The 20,289-nt window shown below is 42.7% G+C and overlaps 1 protein-coding gene across 2 annotated transcripts in view; it reads right to left on the reverse strand.

Annotated features, from left to right (window-relative positions):
• Nucleotides 1–20,289, reverse strand: part of LOC121446295 (C2 domain-containing protein 3-like) — a 98,508-nt gene that overhangs the window by 22,323 nt on the left and 55,896 nt on the right. For both annotated transcript variants that reach the window (XM_041648829.1, XM_041648836.1), the window contains exons 18-26: nt 19,774–19,957; nt 18,590–18,762; nt 17,335–17,458; nt 15,438–15,706; nt 14,730–14,819; nt 13,202–13,804; nt 10,164–10,502; nt 3,158–3,296; nt 669–733 (exon numbers count right to left, since the gene is read on the reverse strand). In XM_041648829.1, the coding sequence (XP_041504763.1) occupies nt 669–733; nt 3,158–3,296; nt 10,164–10,502; nt 13,202–13,804; nt 14,730–14,819; nt 15,438–15,706; nt 17,335–17,458; nt 18,590–18,762; nt 19,774–19,957 (1,986 nt within the window). The remainder of the gene's footprint in view (nt 1–668; nt 734–3,157; nt 3,297–10,163; nt 10,503–13,201; nt 13,805–14,729; nt 14,820–15,437; nt 15,707–17,334; nt 17,459–18,589; nt 18,763–19,773; nt 19,958–20,289) is intronic.

Genomic DNA, 20,289 nt, shown 5'->3' on the forward strand with positions numbered 1-20,289 from the left:
AACTAGAAAAAATTCTAAACCTATATACTACTTTTCTATAGACTTTGCAGGCCTCTGTGATTTTTCTCAGGGGTGCTGTGTGAACGTGCACATGCACACACACCTATACAGGAGAGAGTATTTTTGAAATTATGTGATTTCGAGAATTTTTACTTTTTAATTTATAGTTGCCTATATTTCCTAAGATGTGCATATGTATTATATAGTTAATTAAGAACAAAGTAAATCAGACCCTGACTCAAAACAAGCAAAAAATCCATAGTAGCTACATAAAAATAGGTTCAAGTACCAAGATGTCAGCACTCCCTCTTAGCAAGTCTTTTAAAACAAGGAAGGATAAGCTGTTACTATGGCTTTGTATATTACTGGTCTTGCTTGACAAGCTAGAACCAACAGAAGGCCTAATATTATATAAAGTGAAGGGAAACTGCTTGTATGTGTCCTGCACATTATGGTTAAAGACAGATAGAACTGGAAAGGCTCAAATGTCGGATTCCTACATATTATACAGATAGTCCAAAAATATGACTCCTAAGTACTTCAGTTCCACAAGAGTATAATGGAGCCTTCTGTATGATTCTCCTCTAACAGATACCTGTGTTCTCAGGCTCATCAGTACCATGGCTTTGCTTATCTGGAAAAGATGATCACAAGAATAGCACTCATACCTCCTTTATGCCACACTTTAAAAACCAGGGTTTGATGTGGGTCCAGAAGCAGCTCTTTTGATAACCTGTGAGGAAAAACCATCAATCACCGTGAGTTAACTACAGGAACCTTTCACAGTATGGAATTTAGTATGGAATATCACATTAGAGGCGTTTTCTTTAGACGTTCTCAAGAAGAAACCCAAGAAATGTTAGAGGAAGCAAAGAAAATTTTGTAAGGAGAAATTATGTCTTAAAATCCAGGCTGCAGCACTTGGGAGGCAGAGGCAGGCGGATCTCTGTGAGTTCGAGACCAGCCTGGTCTACAAGAGCTAGTTTGAGGACAGGCCCCAAAATCACAGAGAAACCCTGTCTCGAAAAACCAAAAAAACAAACAAACAAACAAAATCCAGGCTGGCATTCATTCAGTGGGTGTGAGACAATCTGATAGATCAACTGGATGGGAAATTTAGCCACAATATAAACTGATGTGGGATTCCCCTCTGTATGCTGTGAATACCAGTGGTTAATAAAGAATCTGTCTTGAGTCTATAGCAGAGCAGGGCAGAACAGAGCTAGGCGGGGGAACTAAACTGAATGCTGGGAGAAAGGAGGCAGAGTGAGAGAGAAGCCATGGAGCCACACCAGAGACAGATACTGGAACTTTACCCAGTAAGCCACAGCCTCATGGTGATACACAGATTAATGGACATAGGTTAATTTAAGATATGAGTTACCCATAAATGTACTTAAGCTATTGGCCAAGCAATATTGCAAATAATATAGTTTCTGTGTGATTGTTTCGGGAGTCTGGGCACCTGGGAAACAAAAAGCAGCTTCCAACAACAGACTGACAAGCTTCCAACAACAGACTGACAAGCTTCCAATAACAGACTGACAAGCTTCCAATAACAGACTGACAAGCAGCCTCCAACAACAGACTGACAAGCAGCCTCCAACAACAGACTGACAAGCAGCCTCTAACAACAGACTGCCAAGCAGCTTCCAACAACAGACTGACAAGCCTCTTCAATAATAAACCTTGAAGCTGATAAAAGGTAAACATTTCTAATACTTAAAAAAAAGCTTGTTAAATAAACCTGAATATAAATGATGATTTTCTTTCTTCAAATGACATGAAAAATTTCACTCCCCACCGTGTGTGTGTGTGTGTGTGTGTGTGTGTGTGTGTGTGTGTGTTAGTCTTACTATGTATCCCTGGCTAGCCTAAAACTTGTTGTGGCCTCAAATGCACAGAGATCCACCTGCCTCTGCTTCATCAGTCCTGGGATTAAAGGTACCACCAGGACTGGCAACTTTATATTTTAAAAGACAGTATTCATGTATGTATCTTATATAATAATTACATTAACCTTAGGTGATTTATGTCTTTGTTATTAAAACTGGTTAAATCTTTAAAAAACCTCATCTAATTTAGATTTTAAAGTTATCTATAAAATTATAGCTACCCTAGGATGAGGAATACGATGTTTCGGGATAACTTATTCACATAGCTAGTATATGTCAGGTCTGTGGTTGGATGCAAAGTTTTTCTGGTTCCAAAGACTAGGTTCTTTCTATTGCACTAAAGGTCTTTTCCTTTACTGAGATTAATTCTCTACCTTGAATACTTCCCCCATTCCTGGCTTCTTCATATAGGTAATTTATGTATGCACTCTTGGAACACTTAGCCCTGGAGTTCTACTTCTGAGGCACACTCTCACTTCCATACTGGCCTAAACCTTTTGTTCCGAGCCATCTTTCTACCAGCATCCATCTTACTTCTTTGACATCATGGTCAAACTTGAGTACAGCCTTTAATGTCCGTGCTTCTTCCCAGGCTGATCACGATTTAACAGTAGAGGGAATTTTACTCATCTTCAACCCACAGCAAGGCAGGGCATATCTCTTGTCTCTTCCTGACTATTTTTGAGCAATAATCAGAGCTAAAAGCACGGAAACAAGGGGCTGGTTGGAGAGATTGGCTTGGTGGTTAAGAGCACAGGTTGTTCCTACAGAAGACCTTAGTTCAATCCCCTGTACCCACATGGTAGTTCACAACCATCTGTAACCCCAGTTCTAGCAGAGCCAACATCTTCTGACAGGGACACATATATACACACAGGCAAAACATTCAAACACATAAACATTAAACAAACACTGAGACCAGGCAAGCAAGTGGCTCAGCAGGTAAGAGGACTTGCCTCCAAACCTGGTAACTCAAGTTGGCCCTGGTACCCACAAGGGAAAGAGGGAGCCAATTCCCACAATTTGTCCTATGCCCTCCATGCACTTGCCATGGTATGCACACACACATACATGCAATACATTTTTTAAGAAACTAACACTGCAACAAACCTTTTAACCACTTGTAGCCATGAATTTATAAACACGAGGATTAAATAAAGTTCTGTTCAAACATTATTATATCTCTTATATTCTAGCTCTGAGTTTGTCTCTTGGAACCAAAAGCTGATTCTAAACAGTGATAAATATCAGAAAATACAAACCTTGACTGCTGTTGAAAATTCCAAATGGGTGAGTCGGTGTTTTCAACCACATGGGTATATACAGGAGATGGCTCAGTGGCTGTTGCAAAGGATACACAACAACTGGGCACGGACACTTTCCGCTCCGTCAAGGGGCTCCCTGAAAGAAAACAGTGTGGATAATTGTATTTTAGGGCAGGACTTCTCAAACTATTTAGGACCACCTTTTATCTGAGAAATTTTACTTGAGTGGGCAGACATATAAATTAAAAAAAGGTACAGAAATCAGTATTTACTCAGAGAAAATTCTAAGAAGTTCATTTAAAAATAACACTTTAAAACACACATAAATTTACTGTTCATAAAAGATAAAAGCAATCTATATACTAGTGAGATGGACATGCTTGCGCTTTTACATAAAGAATTAAATCTTGGTTGAATACGGCAGGATGTAGTTGATCTGGTTTGTAATAGTCAATGCTGAGAATGCTCCTCTGTATAGACACACAGTACAAAACCGCAGAAGCATGTTTAGAGCCATTTCAGAAAAATGTTGGAAATTCTGTCCTAATTCCAAGTTGAAAAATTCATTAAAAGATTTTCATTTATTTATTTACAAAACTCAATTCAGCAATTAAGAAAAAAAACCAAACATTATACTGCAACCCAGAGATAATATAATTTGATACATGCTGAGGAATGGTGATGAGAAAACATTAAACCTGTTTTTCACAGTTAAATGGTTGGGTGTCGTGGCACATGCCTTTAAATCTCAGCACTCGGAGACAGAGGTAGGTGAATTTCTGTGAGTTCAAGGCCAACCAGGGCTATATAGTGAGACCCTACCTCAAAATAAAAAACAGAAAATGTCGTATGCACTGTAACTCATAACATAGGTGTTCTAAAATCAGCTGCTTCTTGGCCTTGAGCAGTGACTAGATATACAATATGAGTTCAGAACCAAGGCTACCATGAAGTCAAGCACTATAAGCTGCAAGAAATACCACAGATTTGTTACTGCTTGAATTTTGAATGAATTCCTGGTCTCTGTAGGATCATAAACCTCTCATTGCTGTCAAATGCTCTGTGATGCCCACACTTAATTATATAACCCATAAGAGGTGTGACCCACAGGTCAAGAAGCTGGGCTTCAGGTATCACAGAGTGCTGGCAGGGGGCTCGTTGGTGTAAGCACCTTTGCTCTTTGCTTGAGCTCCTCCTTCTACCTGACATGTTTTGTACACCACCCCCCCCCCGCCCCCAAGCTGGCCTCAAATTCACAGTCTTCCTTCGTCAGCTTCCGTAGTTCTGGAGTTTCAGGACTCTGCCACCAAGCCTGGCTCACTAGTGACCTTCCTACTACCGCCATTTCACTCCAGCTCCTCCAGCTCTCAAGTCACTTCCCATAACAAAATTCCAATTCTAGATGTACATAGATCTTGCTTTCATCTTTCTCTGCTGCTGCTCTGCAGACCCAGCTTGAGCCTTACTTTTGAAGCTATTTGTAGAGGCAGGCAGTGATAAATCTGTCTGGTTCCCCAGCTCTCCTTATGAGTGAGAACTGGGTTTGTTCACATTTCTGCACAGAGTTGGGTTCTCAAACACACACACACACACACACATACACACCCGCTTTCTTAGGCTTTTTCGAGAGAGGATTTCTCCATGTAGGCCCTGGCTTTTCTGGAACTTGCTTTGCAGAACAGGCTGGCCTCTAATTTACAGAGAATCACCTGCCTCTCCTTCCCGAGTGCTGGGATTAGAGGTGTGCACCACAACCACCAGGCTACCAAAACACTGTTTAAGGCATCCAGAAGGAATCATTATATCCTAACAACACACACTGAGAGCAGCTGAGGTCTGAAGCAAACCAGCTTTACAGCACTTAACCTCTTCACTCCATTTCCAGAATTTTTAAGTAGGGAAAGTATTTTGTGCAAGGACAGCGCTGTTTCAGTGAGACTAACTCATATTTTAGATAACACTTTATAAACGGTTTCTTTATACACTAAACTCACGCTAATGACACCTCTGAAAAATCAGGTAAGATAAGTGTCACAAGGCAAGCAGGAGGCAGGGAAGCCAATGACTGGCCTATCACACTTCTGCTGAGTTAGGAAGTAGAAGACCTGCCATGACTGGCTGACTCCTCCACGGCTTCCCATCTTAATAGTTCGAATTAATTCCATTTAGTTAAGAGAAAGCTTGCTCTCTTAATATGAGCCAGTGAAAACCTTACAAAGGCCAGTTTTGTGTGTTCAGGGATGGAGAGATGGCTCAGCAGACGCAGGAGCTAGCTACACAAGCCCGACGACCCGATTTTTACCGCAGGTACTCACTGAAAGCTGGGATATGCAGCTATAACTCAGCACTTCCCCAGTGAGATGGGAGCCAGAGCCAGAGTTAGAGTTGCTGGCAAGTTCATGGGCCAGCTAGCCTGGATCACATCACAGAGCAGCACCCGAAACAAGGAGACACCCTGCCTCACTGACCTCCCTCAACACGGTGGGAGGTGAGACCCAGTTCCCCAACGTCCTCTGACCTCCACATGTGCACTGTGGCATGTGCATACAAGCAGGGATACACACAATATAAAAAGTTAAAAATAAAAAGATAGTATGGTTCTATGAGTTTAGCATTAATTGACATTTCTGTGCCAAATGTGCACAACCTGAGTCAGATTTGGTTTGATCTGAGGAGAGAGACAGACAATGCAGAACATCTGTTCTCCAGTTGTAGCACACATTGCCTCAAAGCATTTCACCTTTGTTCTCCAGCTGTCTCATGTCTTGTATAATATAAGAGCATAAATAAGATTATCGAGGCTGACTTTCTCTTCTTTTCAGACAGGGCCTTGCTATGTTGATCACGTGGCTCTGAACTCCTGGAATCAAGCAATTCTCCTGCCTCAGCCTCCTGAGTAGCTATGACATGTGCCACTGTATTGGTCTCAAAGCTGCTACGTTTTGTTTTTTGAGACAGGGTTTCACTGTGTAACTCTGGCTGTCCTGGAACTCACTCTGTAGACCAGGTTGGCCTCAAACTCACAGAGATCCTTCTGCTTCTGCCTCCTGACTGCTGGGATTAAAGGCGTGTGCCACCACTGCTGGGCTCAAAGCTACTTCTTAAAGGAGGGCTCCCCAGAGATTCTGTAGCAAATGCTCTTGTATTTTTAGAACCACAACTATAGTGGGGACCATGGTAAATTTGTAGCTGTCCCACATTCAAGCTTTAGGTTTGTCTGTAAATCATCAGCATGACACTTTTTACAAAGAAACCATTCATTCCATTCCAAGGCTCAAGTTCAGGCACAATGAGAATGCTGTTGGAGGCAGGAGCAAATCCAATGTGACGCTGAAGCACGTAAACGACACGGAAGCTTGACAAGGTGCGCCAGTGTACAGAGAACACATACCCCTCAGCCCCATGTTCTTACAAGACAGAAGTAGAGAAGACTCTGATGAACTCATATGATCATGTTTGATTGTTGAGCAAATGAGAAGTGGGTTCGCTCAAGGTCACAAATCAGTTACAACTCAGCTAGGGCAGGCACAGTCCTCCAATTCCCATTCTGGAGCCCTATCCTGCCATCCTACAGAGGGCTCATGTCTGCACTTAACTGACCTGGCAGGTGCACACATGTTTATGATGGAAGGACTATGTGGAATATCCGAATACAAAGGCAATCTCTGAAAGTCAAGTGTCTACACTGATGTGCCATTACCTGGCTGATATAGGTATGAATAATTTGCATTAGTATAGATTTTGCTTTATTGATAGAGATTTAAGGTCAATTTTGTTATATGTATAAGTGTTTCTGATTTTGATTAAGGTATTGTGATTGTGTAGTTCATTTAAATATGTACTGTATAATTAAGAAATATAGGTTGTTAATGGATAATCATCGATAATAGTAAAGCTTGTAGTCATGTTAGTTAATATTTTCTAGATGTGCGTAGATATATTTTAGATAGACATTCTTCATGTCTTTCAAAGATTACAGAATAGGACATTTAATGTTTTAATAACTGAGGACTTTTCATGACAATGAGACACTCTGCTCCTGGCAGCACCAATCTACTTCAAGAAGAAGATGGGCATCGAAGAGGCTCCTTATGGAGTTTGATAGCCATTTGGGCAAGAAACTGCTCTTGCCTGGACTATTGCATAAACTGGACACAGAGAACCCGCAGAGAGAGGACTACTGAACTTGCCTAAGGTGAGATGATCTTTCGGGGTTCCTGATTCATGAAAGAGTCTGCGAGACATTCTGCAGGACACAACAGATAGTGACTGAACTGACTTTGAATTTTCCTGCTTTATGGAAATGTCTGCTGGATACCATGGGCCTGAAGGCTTGAAGATGGATGCCCCAACGGTACAAAAGAACTTTGGGTGACTGTCCAAGCAGCGAGATGTCTTTGTCATTTCTAGAGTTTGAAGTTTCTTAGTTCTTGTTTACTTAGGTAATATATCTTTCTGGAGTCTTTGATGGAGTTAAGAATAGTTAGTTGTAGTTTTCCTTAGTTATGATAAAGATTATTGTAACTTTTACTTGATAACTGTTTTGTTATATGTAATTTTACTATGTTAAAGCCTTTTTTTTGTTTAAACCGAAAAAGGGGAAATGATGGAGGAAGGTCATTGGCTAATAAAGGCACTGCCCTGGCCCATTTTATTGGTTAGAGGATAGGTGGGAGGAGTAAACAGAACAAAATGCTGGGAGGAAGAGGAAGTGAGCTCAGAGACTCCACCGCTCTGCTCTCGGGAGCAGACGCCTCAGGGAGACGCCATACTCCCAGCTCCCAGGCAGACACACGCCATGAAGCTCGACCCAGGATGGACTAGGCTAGAATTTTCCCGGTAAGACCGGTTCTCACAGATTATTAGAGATGGGTTGATCGGGATATCAGAATTAGCCAGTAAGGGCTAGGGCAGAAGGGCCAAGCAGTGATTAAAAGAATACAGTTTGAGTGTTGTTATTTCGGGCATAAGCTAGCCGAACAGGCGGCTGGGGTGCTGGGAACGCAGCCCCGCCGCCCTTACTACTTCACCTGGCTGTTACAAGAGGCCAAGTAACAAGTGTAACTCAGAAATGCGAGAGGCTGTGCCTCATAGTCACAGAGCAGACTATTTATGTTAGCTGAATCGAGAGGGACAGGAAACGAGGAAACAGAAAAAAGTGACATACTCCCTGACCCAAGGACTAGAACCAGAGACAGTATTAAGTACAAAATAGTGTGACTCAGTGTGAGAATGTAGCATGTTACAGGACATCTCTGGGTGCACAGAGGCAGGCTTATTGCTAATGGGTGTGACAGGGGTAAGCTTCAGAGTGTGGCATCACTTTAGCCGGCTCTCAGGAGCTGCTGAATGTCAGTGAACGTGGCAAGAAATGAAGCTGGCACGGCTGCTGAGGCCAGATGGGCAAGATTTTGTGTGCTATGTCACCAAGGTGGCAAGTGATAGAAAACCAACCAAGTATTTTAACCAATGGAGAGACAAGGTCAGATTTGCTGGCCAGACATACAGCCTAAAGAGGAAAGGTAATAGCAAAGCAAAAATCTTAGTGGTGATGCCAGGCGAATGAAGGTAGGGAGGAGGTTGTTTTCCTTTGCAGTCTGGTAAAGTGTTTGGACTTCTTCTTTTTTTTTTTTTAAATATTTATTTATTTTGTATACAATATTCTGTCTGTGTGTATGCCTCCAGGCCAGAAGAGGGCACCAGACCCCATTACAGATGGTTGTGAGCCACCATGTGGTTGCTGGGAATTGAACTCAGGACCTTTGGAAGAGCAGGCAATGCTCTTAACCTCTGAGCCATCTCTCCAGCCCTGGACTTCTTTGTTTAATAGTGTTTCTTTAAAATTGCATGATGAAAAACACCTAGGACTATAAAGAAATCTAAGTATACTTGTAGCTATCAAAACTTAGAACTCAGTGATATAAAAGTACACGTTTTATTAGTAAGACCTAGATGTAGCCCATAAGTGCTAGAAGTTCAAATAACTGGTGAGAATAAAACAATATTCTAAGATCCTACAATGACACATGATGTTTGTGATTTCTGTGGCTGTCAACATTGTAGGCATTGCTCTTAATACAATTTTTTTTCTATCTAGTGTCACCAACTCCAAGTTTTCCTTATAAATCTTCTGGGGACATAGTGCTAGTAACCCCTAGTCATAGCCCTAGTGCTAAGAACCCACTGAGAACCTAAGTGGGCAGAATGGAGGAGGAGGGAGAGATTGTGAGACATTTAAAGAAGAGAACTATTTATTTGATGTGGACACTGGATGGTGGATAAGGAAGAGAGAAGCACTGAGGGTGACACCTGGATTGCTGGACAGCAGTTTATGACCTGCAGCATTTATACAATTGGCAAAGTTGGCTTTTGATGTGGGAGTGTCATATATCAATCTGTTGATTTCATTGGTTAAGCAATAAAGAAACTGCTTGGCCCTCATAGGTTAAAACATAGGTGGGAGGAGTAAACAGAACAGAATGCTGGGAGGAAGAGGAAGTGAGCTCAGACTCGACAGCTCTGCTCTCTGGAGCAGAGACGCCATGCTCCCATCTCCAGGGCGGACGCGAGAGCTCTGCTCTCTGAGGCACACGCGATGAAGCTCTGACCCAGGATGGACGTAGGCTAGAATCTCCCTGGTAAGCCACCTCGTGGGCTACACTAGAAATGGGCTAGTCCAGGTGCGAGAGTTAGCCGAGAAGAGGCTAGATAGAAATGGGCCAAGCAGTGTTTAAAAGAATACAGTTTGTGTGTTGTTATTTTGGGGCATAAGCTAGCCAGGCAGCCGGGGTGCTGGGGACGCAGCCCCGCTACTCTTATTACTACAGGCTTTAACCTCAGAAAGGCTTTCTTGTTACTTCAACCTTTAGGCTTGTAAAATATAATTATCGACAAAGAAGATTAACCATCCTTGTAGGTCCTGGCATAATCTGAAAGCTCTGTGAAGACAGAGAGCACCACAGGGAACTGGATACCTGCTTTTGGGTAAGTCTGCAGAGCATACCTTTCAAGCTCAAGTGCATGGCTCTCTCCACCAGGATGCTGACTGCAAAAGTCCCCTCCAACTTGGAAGGGCCCTCCTGGGCAGGGCACACCTCAGCTGCAGCGCTGTTGCAGCTGACCTGGGTGGAGGCCGGAGTCTTCTGGAGGACACAGGGTGGAGACAGCTGGAGCTCAATGCTCTTTCTGGGGAGTTGCTCAGACTCACTGTGGCTGCTGCAGTCCATGGAGTCCAGATCACGAGTGGGCTCAGTGAGAGGGGAAAGAGGGGAAAAAACCACATGAATTCGCAAGGCAGCTCCAGAGAGGTCGGAAGCATTTCTTCCAAACAGAGGATACACACCTGCAAGAGAATGGAGGCAAATAAGCCTGGGTGACAGATAACATCTCTCGAGGGCTGCTTATGGGACCACAGGTCTCAGCACACCAATTTCAAAAAAGAATCTGAAGTTGGTATATGTAAAAATTTTGTCTCTGCCCCTACAATGTCCAGTTATATCCAATATTACATGGTGACATTTCTGATTTGAAGCCAGAACCAAATACTTTGCAGTCAGGCAGCATTGCTATGGAGAGAATTCACACCAAGGGGCACCAGGTAAGGACAAGAGGAGGCCATCTTCTCTTCTGCATGCACACAGGCTTCTACTCTTAGATCTCTCCCCATTGGGGAGCTATCCAGTGCTCACATCAGCCTCTTTACCATCTGAGTATGACTTGGCAACACCCCCCAGGGTTCACTGAGGGGAGGCAGGAGGCGACAACAGAGGAAGGGAGGCTAAGGGTACTAACAGCTATGTCTTTTCTGTGCTAGAATTTCAGAGGGGTCAATGGAGCTACCAGCATCGTTCTCCCGATAATCAGTGGATTTCAACTTCATTGGCTTGCTGGATCTTAAACTGAGATTTTATTTAGAGTAGAAGGCATCAATAATTCCTTCTGGATCTTTTTGCTAGATTCATTACTATTCAAGGAAAAAGATGTTACTGTCATAGATGGCAGTAAGACAACTTTTTTTTTCTCTTTATAGCCTCTTTTCTTCCTATACAAATTACCATGACTCTTGCAAGCAGAAAATGACAGTCATTATGAGAGGAAAAATGCCCACATGCAACCCAGTTCGTCCTTACCCTCATATGGAAACAGGTTGGATAGCTGAGTGATGGGGATGACACATTTAACAAACACATTAAATGTATAAGGCTCTTGTTTAAGTGGATACAAACCTTACAGTAGAGGGATATGGAAACATATGACAGACACAGACAATCTACAAAGTTTAATAGTCTCTTTGGAAACTTAATAAAAAAGGAGTATTTGTGATGGAATTCTGACCCTTGACCTATATTCTGTGTTCCAGATCTATTTTCTTCAGTAGTGAAGTTAAAAGTCTATCTAAAAAAAAAGTTAGATCAAGTGAGCCTGGCTCACTTCAAAAATCTTTTCTGTAGCTTCTATGAAGTGACTTGAACTGGGCTAGATAAAATAGGCCATGTAGCATTTGAAGAGATACTTCATAGGGCCAGACTTACATCTACTGGGTTCAAAAGGAACCCAAAAATTTGGACAATCACCCAGACTCACTCATTTCTTATTTTTTTAGATTGGGCTGTCTGTCCAACACAGGTTAGAACCTCAGGCCTATAACCCCAGCACCTGGGAAGCTGAAGGAAGACTGTGAGTTCAAGGCCAGTCTGAGATACATCACAAATTCTGCTCCAACATAGGATATATCTTAAAACCTTGTTTCTAAAACACCAAGCAAACAAGCAAACAAAAAACCCGCACCCAAACCAAAACCACATACCAACAGCAAAAGTAAAACAAAACAAAACCCCCAAGGATCAGAGGAGCAGAAGCCAAGCTGAAGAAAACAGAGTCAAGCCCTCATTTCTTTAACTCTACAGAGCAGGGAAATAACCAACTCTACAGGAGTGTTAAACTGAGTCATGTCTGAACAGAAGCTAGTCAGGGGCTGCTGTGAGCTCAGCAGGTGGAGTGCTTGCCAGGCTCACAAGAGACATGATGTGGTGGTCCTTGGCTACACAGTGAATTTAAGGTGATGTTGGGCTATGTGACGTGAGCCGCAACAACGAGAAAGAACTTAGTTGGCTACCTTCAATCCACCACTGTTCTGATGGCAGTGCTTTGTAACCTGTGTTCCCTGAGACCTGGCTGGTCCAGGTTACTTACAACATCTACAATATACCTAACTGCTCCACACCTCTGTATCTTTAGAAAATCTTTCTTAGCCAGGCATGCTGGCACATGCCTTTAATCCCAGCACTCTGGAGGCAGAGGCAGGTGAACCTTTGTGAGTTTGAGGCCAGCCTAGTCTACATAGTGAATTCCAGGACAGTCAGGGCTATGTATAGAGACCTTGTCTCAAACAAAAGCACTGTTCTTTTCCCCTTCCCTGGCTTGCTCCTAAATCCCAAATCATAGATTCTGTCCTTTGATCAACTTTAAGGACCACGAACCCTCACAGTCCCACCAAACCACTGAGAACACCCTCTTTTTAGTTCTTATACTTCACATTCATTGTTTACGGTTGTAATCTTTATTAGAATATAAACACAATTAGGCTAGGAACTAATTCTTACTCATATTTGAGTTCCCAGGGCTAATATATATGCAATAAGCACCAATGAATGCTTGAAACAAAAGGACACAGTGCATTCCATTTGTAAAATGTAACTTTTCCTCTCTGCCTTACGCACCAGTTTAGAACCATGCAGTTCTCTTTACAGTTCCAACATGTGCTCAGCTGAGAGGGAGAATATTCTGAGAAACATTCTGACAAAAGAATATCCTCGGCAGGTATTCTTTCCAATTAGGAGTTAAACCATCACCCTAATGAGCGATCACACAGGTTCTTCCTACACACGTGTTAAATGTAGCCACTGAGATTCACTCAACCTCGTTCTACATGCTAACTGAGTGCTTATGATAATATAGGTACTATAGTACGTGTTCAGATCTGATGAACTCACGCTGAGAGACGGTACCCAAATAAAGAGTTAGCCCTGAATGTTCACTCACCACTGACAGTTAGTGTCCTTGCTGATTTTTCCCCAAGTCTGGACAGGTCTACATAGGCTGAGCCGATCCAGCTGTCAGTCTGGTGTGGCCTCTCTAAATTGTCATTGCCATAAGCTCGCCACACTTGGATCTCTAACTTTTCTTCCCTGAAGTACCAAAGCAGTGACTGGCTCCGAGTGACTTCTGCTCTTTTGGATGCCTTGAAAGTGATCAGGACCTGGTTTCTGTTTGTAGATTCCTTAGGCTTCCGGAGAGGGGTCCAAAAGGCTTCTTGAGTGTACAGTTTGTAGCGAAGATAGCAGTATGTATTCTTATGAATGTTCTTGTGGCCAGCGAGCAGCACACAATGGACAGGAAGCCAGAGTCGTGGGGTGGAGATGGTAACAGTGGCTGGCACCTCTTCTTCCATCTTGACAAGATCCTTCAGGCTGTTGTTAAAGGTCCAGCCCAACAGCTCAGCAGCTTCCAACACCCGCTCTCTATCTCCAGGATGCGTGAAGGAAACAGAAAGCTCCAGGCCTCCTACAATCTTCTGCATATACTCCAGGTCCTGGGGCAGGCCTTCATCTTCTGGCAAAATGACAGGATACCATCCTGTGATCCCTTATTGGGAAAAGGAAAAGACTTTTAATCCTTGTCTTCAAGGAGAAAACACACATCCTCTTTATAATTCAAATTTCCCTACTACCCCGGCTCAATGCTGAATAGAAAACATACCCACATGAGTTGGGAGCCAGTCTTTCTCTCATCACTGAAAGGCAATGCGATCAGATAGGAAGGATAAAGCAGGAATTGGAAGATCTGAGTTCTTTGTTTGATTGAGACCCCAAACTAGTGGATTATTCTGCATAAATCATTCATCTCTCTTCTCATTTCTATATGGTGTGCATGGGTAAATTCACACTGCTCTTATTTACGAAGTTGTTATAATTGCTGAATGAAACAATGGTTAAAGTGCTGTAGAAAAATGAAATGTTACCATGGCATCGCTAGTGCGAGGGAAAAGGAAAGGAACAGAAAGTCAAGTGTTCTGGGGTCTAGTTCCTGAACAAATAGCTGTATGTATTCGTCCATGCCTTTATATGGTTATCTTCATTCCATTTGTAGTGGAGGACAGGAGAGTGAAAATAACCGGTGAATGCTGACTACATTTCAAATTCTGCTACTCAACAGCTGTGTGGTTTTGGCAAATCAACTTCTTTGAGTCTTTTGTTTGTCAAATGTATCCTGCTAGAGGTTTGTCGTGAGGCTCAAATAAACCTGAGGAAATATGTTTATTTCACAACATGCTATATATGCAGAGGTACGGTTACTGTCGCCATCACCAGCACCATCTTTCCTAGAGTAGGGTGAGTTTGACCTCTACACTGTTTGGGACAGACCTTCCAATGCCTGAGAGAACTCTGAGGAACCTGGGTGCATTCACAGCATGTCTCTGGGGGCAGGCTTCCTTGTGTATTTTGCATGGGAGGTGGACAGGATTACCTCATCAAGGCAGCATCAGCATGCAATTTCTCAGGATCCTTACCAGATCTCTTGACCAGTAGGTCTTTTGTTGGAACTTTTACTACTCCAAGAAGATAATCCTTGCACGACTGGATACTGGCTATATCACTGACTGTTAAGTGAAGCAAAAATGAATAATTATTGGTGGGCTACTGTGGCCTGTGGCCTATTTACAGTATACTCCTAGAACACCTCCTTTCTACACATGAATCAGTGCTGAACTGATACATCAGAGATTATCTTGCTTACATCCTAGTCAGTCTGACTTTCCTTCTGCAGGCATACGGGAAAGTATGCAAACCTCAACGAGCATATGTCTACTTTTTTCTTAGGGTCACCCATCAACATCGGAACACAATTGCTGTTTCTTTCTACATTCTTGTATACATATTTCACATGCTTATTTTCACCATGCCCTTTAGAAGTTGTAATTATTATGCGGTGAGGCACACCTTTAATCCCAGCACTCAGGAGGCAGAGGCAGGTGGATTTCTGTGAGTTTGAGGCCAGCCTGGTCTATAGAGTGAGTCCCAGGACAGCCAGGACAGCCAGGGATATTAAACTGAGAAAACTGTCTCAAAAAACAACCAACCAAAAAAAAAAAAAAAAACGAAAAAACAAAGATTATGACCCCACTTTTCAGTTTTTCAGGGTATCACCTAGGAAGGAACACACCATCCACAGCAGGGGCCTCATTTGATTCTGAAAGTGATGGTCATTCAGTGCTTACCTGACTTGGTATTTTCATGATAGATTGCAAAAATAATTTCTGCATATTCCAATAGCTCTGCCAGGAAACAGGCTTCTCCACTACAGTGCTGAGTCACCAGGTTACAGGGGAACTCAATGTGATGGGAGAACTCAGGGCAGAAGGAACAGGCCACAGGGCGGGTTCGGCGCTGCTCCGCCTTGGGCAGGAAGGAGAGATGTGTGGTGACAGAAGCATTGACTCCGACGGTGGCACTAAACTGTACAGCAGGCTCCTGCTCAGCCAAAGCCCTGCAGGAGGCAAGAGAGGAGTGAGAAGGAGACACTACAACATTATTAGAAATCAGCTTGCATACCCAGGAAATAGCTCTACTACTTTAACAAGATCTGAGCATGCTTAACAACACTTGTCTATCTAGGCTTGTCTATCTTGGCCATGCCACAGTGAGCTTTCATAGTAACCTTGGTATGACGGGATATTCACATAAAGTGGCCCTAAAGAGGAGTATACACCGAGGAGGTTCATGGGGTAACAATGTGGACACTGGAAAAAATACTAAAACTTGTTATCATATATACTAAAATTTCCTTATATTTAATAATGTATTTAGCATATTAATACAGAAGTACCTAAGATAATTTATATATAATTAAGTCTACCCTAACTTGAAAATATGCTAACTTTTAAATTTAAATGCTCAATTAAAATTGCTGAGACCACTGCTACTGATACTGGGAAATTCTAAAGTTTTAATGTAAGAAGTAACCTGATTAAAAACTGCCCTGAGGGGCTGGGATAAGGTTACTCTGTCACCACGATAAAGTGAGAAAAAAACTAGACTTCTCTGTAATCTTACCTGAGAACACACCAAAGGCAAGATCACTCTGTAAACCTAACACTCCTGGCTCCCACTGCCTAAAATGGATGTCCTTTGTAACTAAACGAGCTCAAATGTGACTCTAGTCTTGCCTTCCCTCCTTCTAGATAAAACGAAGAAAAACAGTGCAGCAAAGTCTTGCTCCTTTGAGCCCTTTCCTAGACCAGCAAATCACAGCTGGATGGTGTGCACCCTTAGTAACATACCATCTTCTCTATGGGGTACGTTCTGACATTGTCATGAGCAGTAGACCCAACTTCGGAATACTCCTTTACACTGTGTGAATATGGTTTAATAAAAAACTTGACTGGCCAATAGCTGGACAGGTAGAGGTTAGGTGGGACTAGCAGACAAAAGGACAAAAGGAGAGCATGAAGAAGAGGAGATGTAGAGGAAGCAGAATAAACAGAAAAGGGACATCAGTAGGGGAAATGTGCTTAATGTGTTCAGAAGCAAGAAGCAGACCAGTGGCTGGAGCTTCGGAGGAAGCAGAGGTTACAAAGATAACAGATGTGGGCCCTTACAAAACTGCAGGGACTGTGGCTATTTTTTAATAGACATATGGTCAAGGTTGGAGTTAGTTTTAACAGGTCATTGATCACTATGCTGAGAATAGACGTAAGCACACAGCAAGGTTTGAGGGTGCAGAGCATAGCCATGGCAGGAGGGGGCTAAGGTGGGCAGAACACAAAAGTTGTTACAAAGTGAAGAAATGGATTTGCAATAACAGTACCAAGAGTCTTCATGCAATTTCCTGAAATTCTGAAATGCTTTCTTAACAGAAAGTCATAGTGAAATGAAAATTTTTCACAAGACAGTCATTCACATGGGAGCATCACACTGGACAGACTGCACCACAGGTGGGAGCATGCACTGGACAGACTGCACCACAGGAAGGTCTCAGTCAGTCATCCAGGTGGGAGCATGCACTGGGCATACCGCACCACAGGAAGGTCTCAGTCAGTCACTCAGGTAGGAGCATGCACTGGGCAGATCGCACCACAGAGAGGTTTAAGAACCACTTTTCTGAGGTGGACTTACTTAGCTGCTGCCTGCAGACCACAGGCTCTGATAATCTGGACTGAGATGGAGACGGTTCGGGCAGCAAGAACTCCCTCTGTTGTTCTTGGGCTACGTCGGTACCTCAAACCCACATCCAGCAAACCTGACGAATGAGAGCAGGAAGAAAAAAATCTACCAGGTTGGCTAGAAGGATTTCTGTTCTCTTAAAGCATTAGCGCCAAGCCGGGAGGCAGAAGGACGATGACCACAATCACAGTGACAGAAGAGATCTGTCCATGTTGTATACTGTACTTCACGAAATCATGGGGGCTCAGGAGGAACAACTTAATCTTAAAGGCAAGAGAAAACCTTTGGTTTTAGCAGATACTCTTTAACAAGTGTCACACAGTAACCTGACTTAGAAAGTTAATTCTGATAATTTTGCAGTTTGAATTGCCTTTCAGGGAACCATCAGTTTGTAATACTATTTAAATGCCAAATTAAGCTCTTTCAAGCTTTGTCTGTCTGTCTGTAGTAGGGGTCAGAGGACAACGTGAGGGAGCTGGCTTTCTCCTTTCATCACGTGGGTCCTGGGACTGACTAGGTTATCAGAGTTGGCAGCAGGGGCTGAGTCATCCCGTTGGCCTTAATTTAATGTTAATCTTCTCCTGTGGCTGTAGAGATGGTTCAACAGTAAGAGCATTTGTTGCTCTTGCAGAGGGCCCGCTTTCAGTTCTTAGATCCATGTGGAGGCTTCAAACTGCCTATAATTCTAGTTTCAAAAGTTCTGACGTCCTCTTCTGACCTCTGAGGGTACTTCATGCATTAGGTTCACATACATATGGACAGGCAAATACCCATACACACATAAAATAAAATAATTTTAACTTCCACATATGTTCCATGGCAGGTGGAAAGTTTTTTAATCTCCCTTAGAGTCAATTTCCAATCCAAGCTAATCACATCCAGAGTCCCACTTCTGCTCATGTTGGCTTAGAATAAGTTTCTAGGGTACCTATAAATTACTTAGCATTTATGCTATGAGGGCTTTTTAAATGCTTAAGTGTTCAAGGTAAAATGAGACAAGCATCATATGTACAGAGTCCACAGAACTATGAGTTTTCTAAAATTACATGCAAAATTTGCAATATATATTCTACACTCATCTTTCTAAAAGAGGGTGAAACTCACAGCTCTCATCAGAGACTCAAAAGCGTAAATACCCCAAGTGAAGAATAATTAATTCAACAAGAAAAAGGATATTTATATACAATGATGAAAAGTCTTCAATTACCTGATGGCTGGTTCTTCAATTCTTTACTGTTCTCAAATCTGGGGGTTAACGGAAGATTAAAGTTCTGCATTCCCACATCTTCACGGTGCTGCATGGTTACCATGGCACAAATCCTTGATAATGGCAAGGTTCCTTTGGCAACCATCTGGTCCCTTACATTAGGATAATAGTATCTGAAAACCACAAAAGCACAAAACGCCAGCTGGAAGAATTGCGCAGCTGCTCCAGCGATCAGTTCTCAGTAGCTAGTTACCTTTGGAACCCAGCTGTCTGGACTGGTGGTGTACGGTGGTGGCTGGACTGGCAGGATATACTGCCTATTACACGGAAACAACCTTATAAATCCTACCTCAGCTCAGGATGACCTACAGCTTTCTGCATGAGGATCTGCATATGCCTTGGGTCCTCTCAAAACGTCCACCCTAGAGCAGTACAGTGGCTCTAGGAGAGACAGTTTCCCTCTTCCCCATGACTCACCTGTGTTTCTAGGCCTATGACAGTCTATTTGCACTAGGATGAGAACCTGCTAGAACCCACTCTATTTTCTTTTCATGTCAAACTAATCCATTCTTAGATCATAAAGCTGTACCATCAGAGCTAGGTGGTTTGAAAGATCTGTTTTTTCCTGATTGCAGAAAGTATTTCTGTCATGTGACAGTACTGTTTATGATCCTATTTTTCCTTCCTTTACATTTCTTTGTATTCTCTTAATCATTTTAGTAGGTTTCCTAGAGGTGTAGATGCGTGGGCGAGGTTGACATCTACAACCAGGCCAGCATTCTTTCTGGAAATCTACCAGTGATTGTAACATTAAGTGGATTCACGATTTGTGAAGACTATTTTTCTAATGGTGGGAAGAAGTGAGTTTAGAAGTGAGGAGAACAACTGGAAGGTTGTTAGAGTAGTTAGGCCTCATATAATAAAGACCTGAAGTAAACCAAATGGTAAGAGAATACCAAAAATGGGGAATGCACTGCATAAAGGACAGTAGGGAACAACACTAATGCAATTTTTCTCTTTGCTCAGGAGAGCCTAACATATAAATCCCAGACACAAGCTACTGTCAAATATAAAGAACACAAAGCAAGGAAGGGCGTCCTACTTAGCTTCTTATAACAGTTCCACCTGACCAAGGACAGGGCATTTCCTTCCTAAGCAAGGGGACTGGGTTGTCCATACTGTACCTGCACCAGACTTCAAACTGGACTCCACCTCCAGGCACAAGCCCCTGGGAGGAGAAGGCACTTAGCAGGAGCCTTTGCACTGGAACTTCAGTGGGCAACAGGAGAGAGTGATGGTGCTCGCTATTAAAGATGGGATCTGGGACACACAGTGTGGTTGAAGTTCTAAAGGGCTTCAGAGTAATTCCTTTGGGAAAGAAAAGCAGTTGAGAACATCTAACACAGAAACAGCTGTATTTGCAGCACACTGACTTAGAGACATCGCATTTAATTCTATCCTCATGATAGTTCTGTGAGAAAAGATGAGGATATGGACACCTTGTAGGTATTAAAGATAGTAGCTTCCAGATTTGCTACAACCTGCATCTTCGAGCTGGGTTACTCCTAGCATTTCTGTGGTTATGGTACAGTAAGTACCATGGTAATACTGGACAGATCCCTTTTCTGGTGAACAGTATATGAATATTCAAATTTTCCATATCCTTTCAAACAATTACTAGTCTCTTAAACAATTATACC

Source organism: Microtus oregoni, unplaced genomic scaffold, assembly GCF_018167655.1.
Source record: "Microtus oregoni isolate MIOR12 unplaced genomic scaffold, Mior012 000000F_ref0000247, whole genome shotgun sequence".
Taxonomy (NCBI): domain Eukaryota; kingdom Metazoa; phylum Chordata; class Mammalia; order Rodentia; family Cricetidae; genus Microtus; species Microtus oregoni.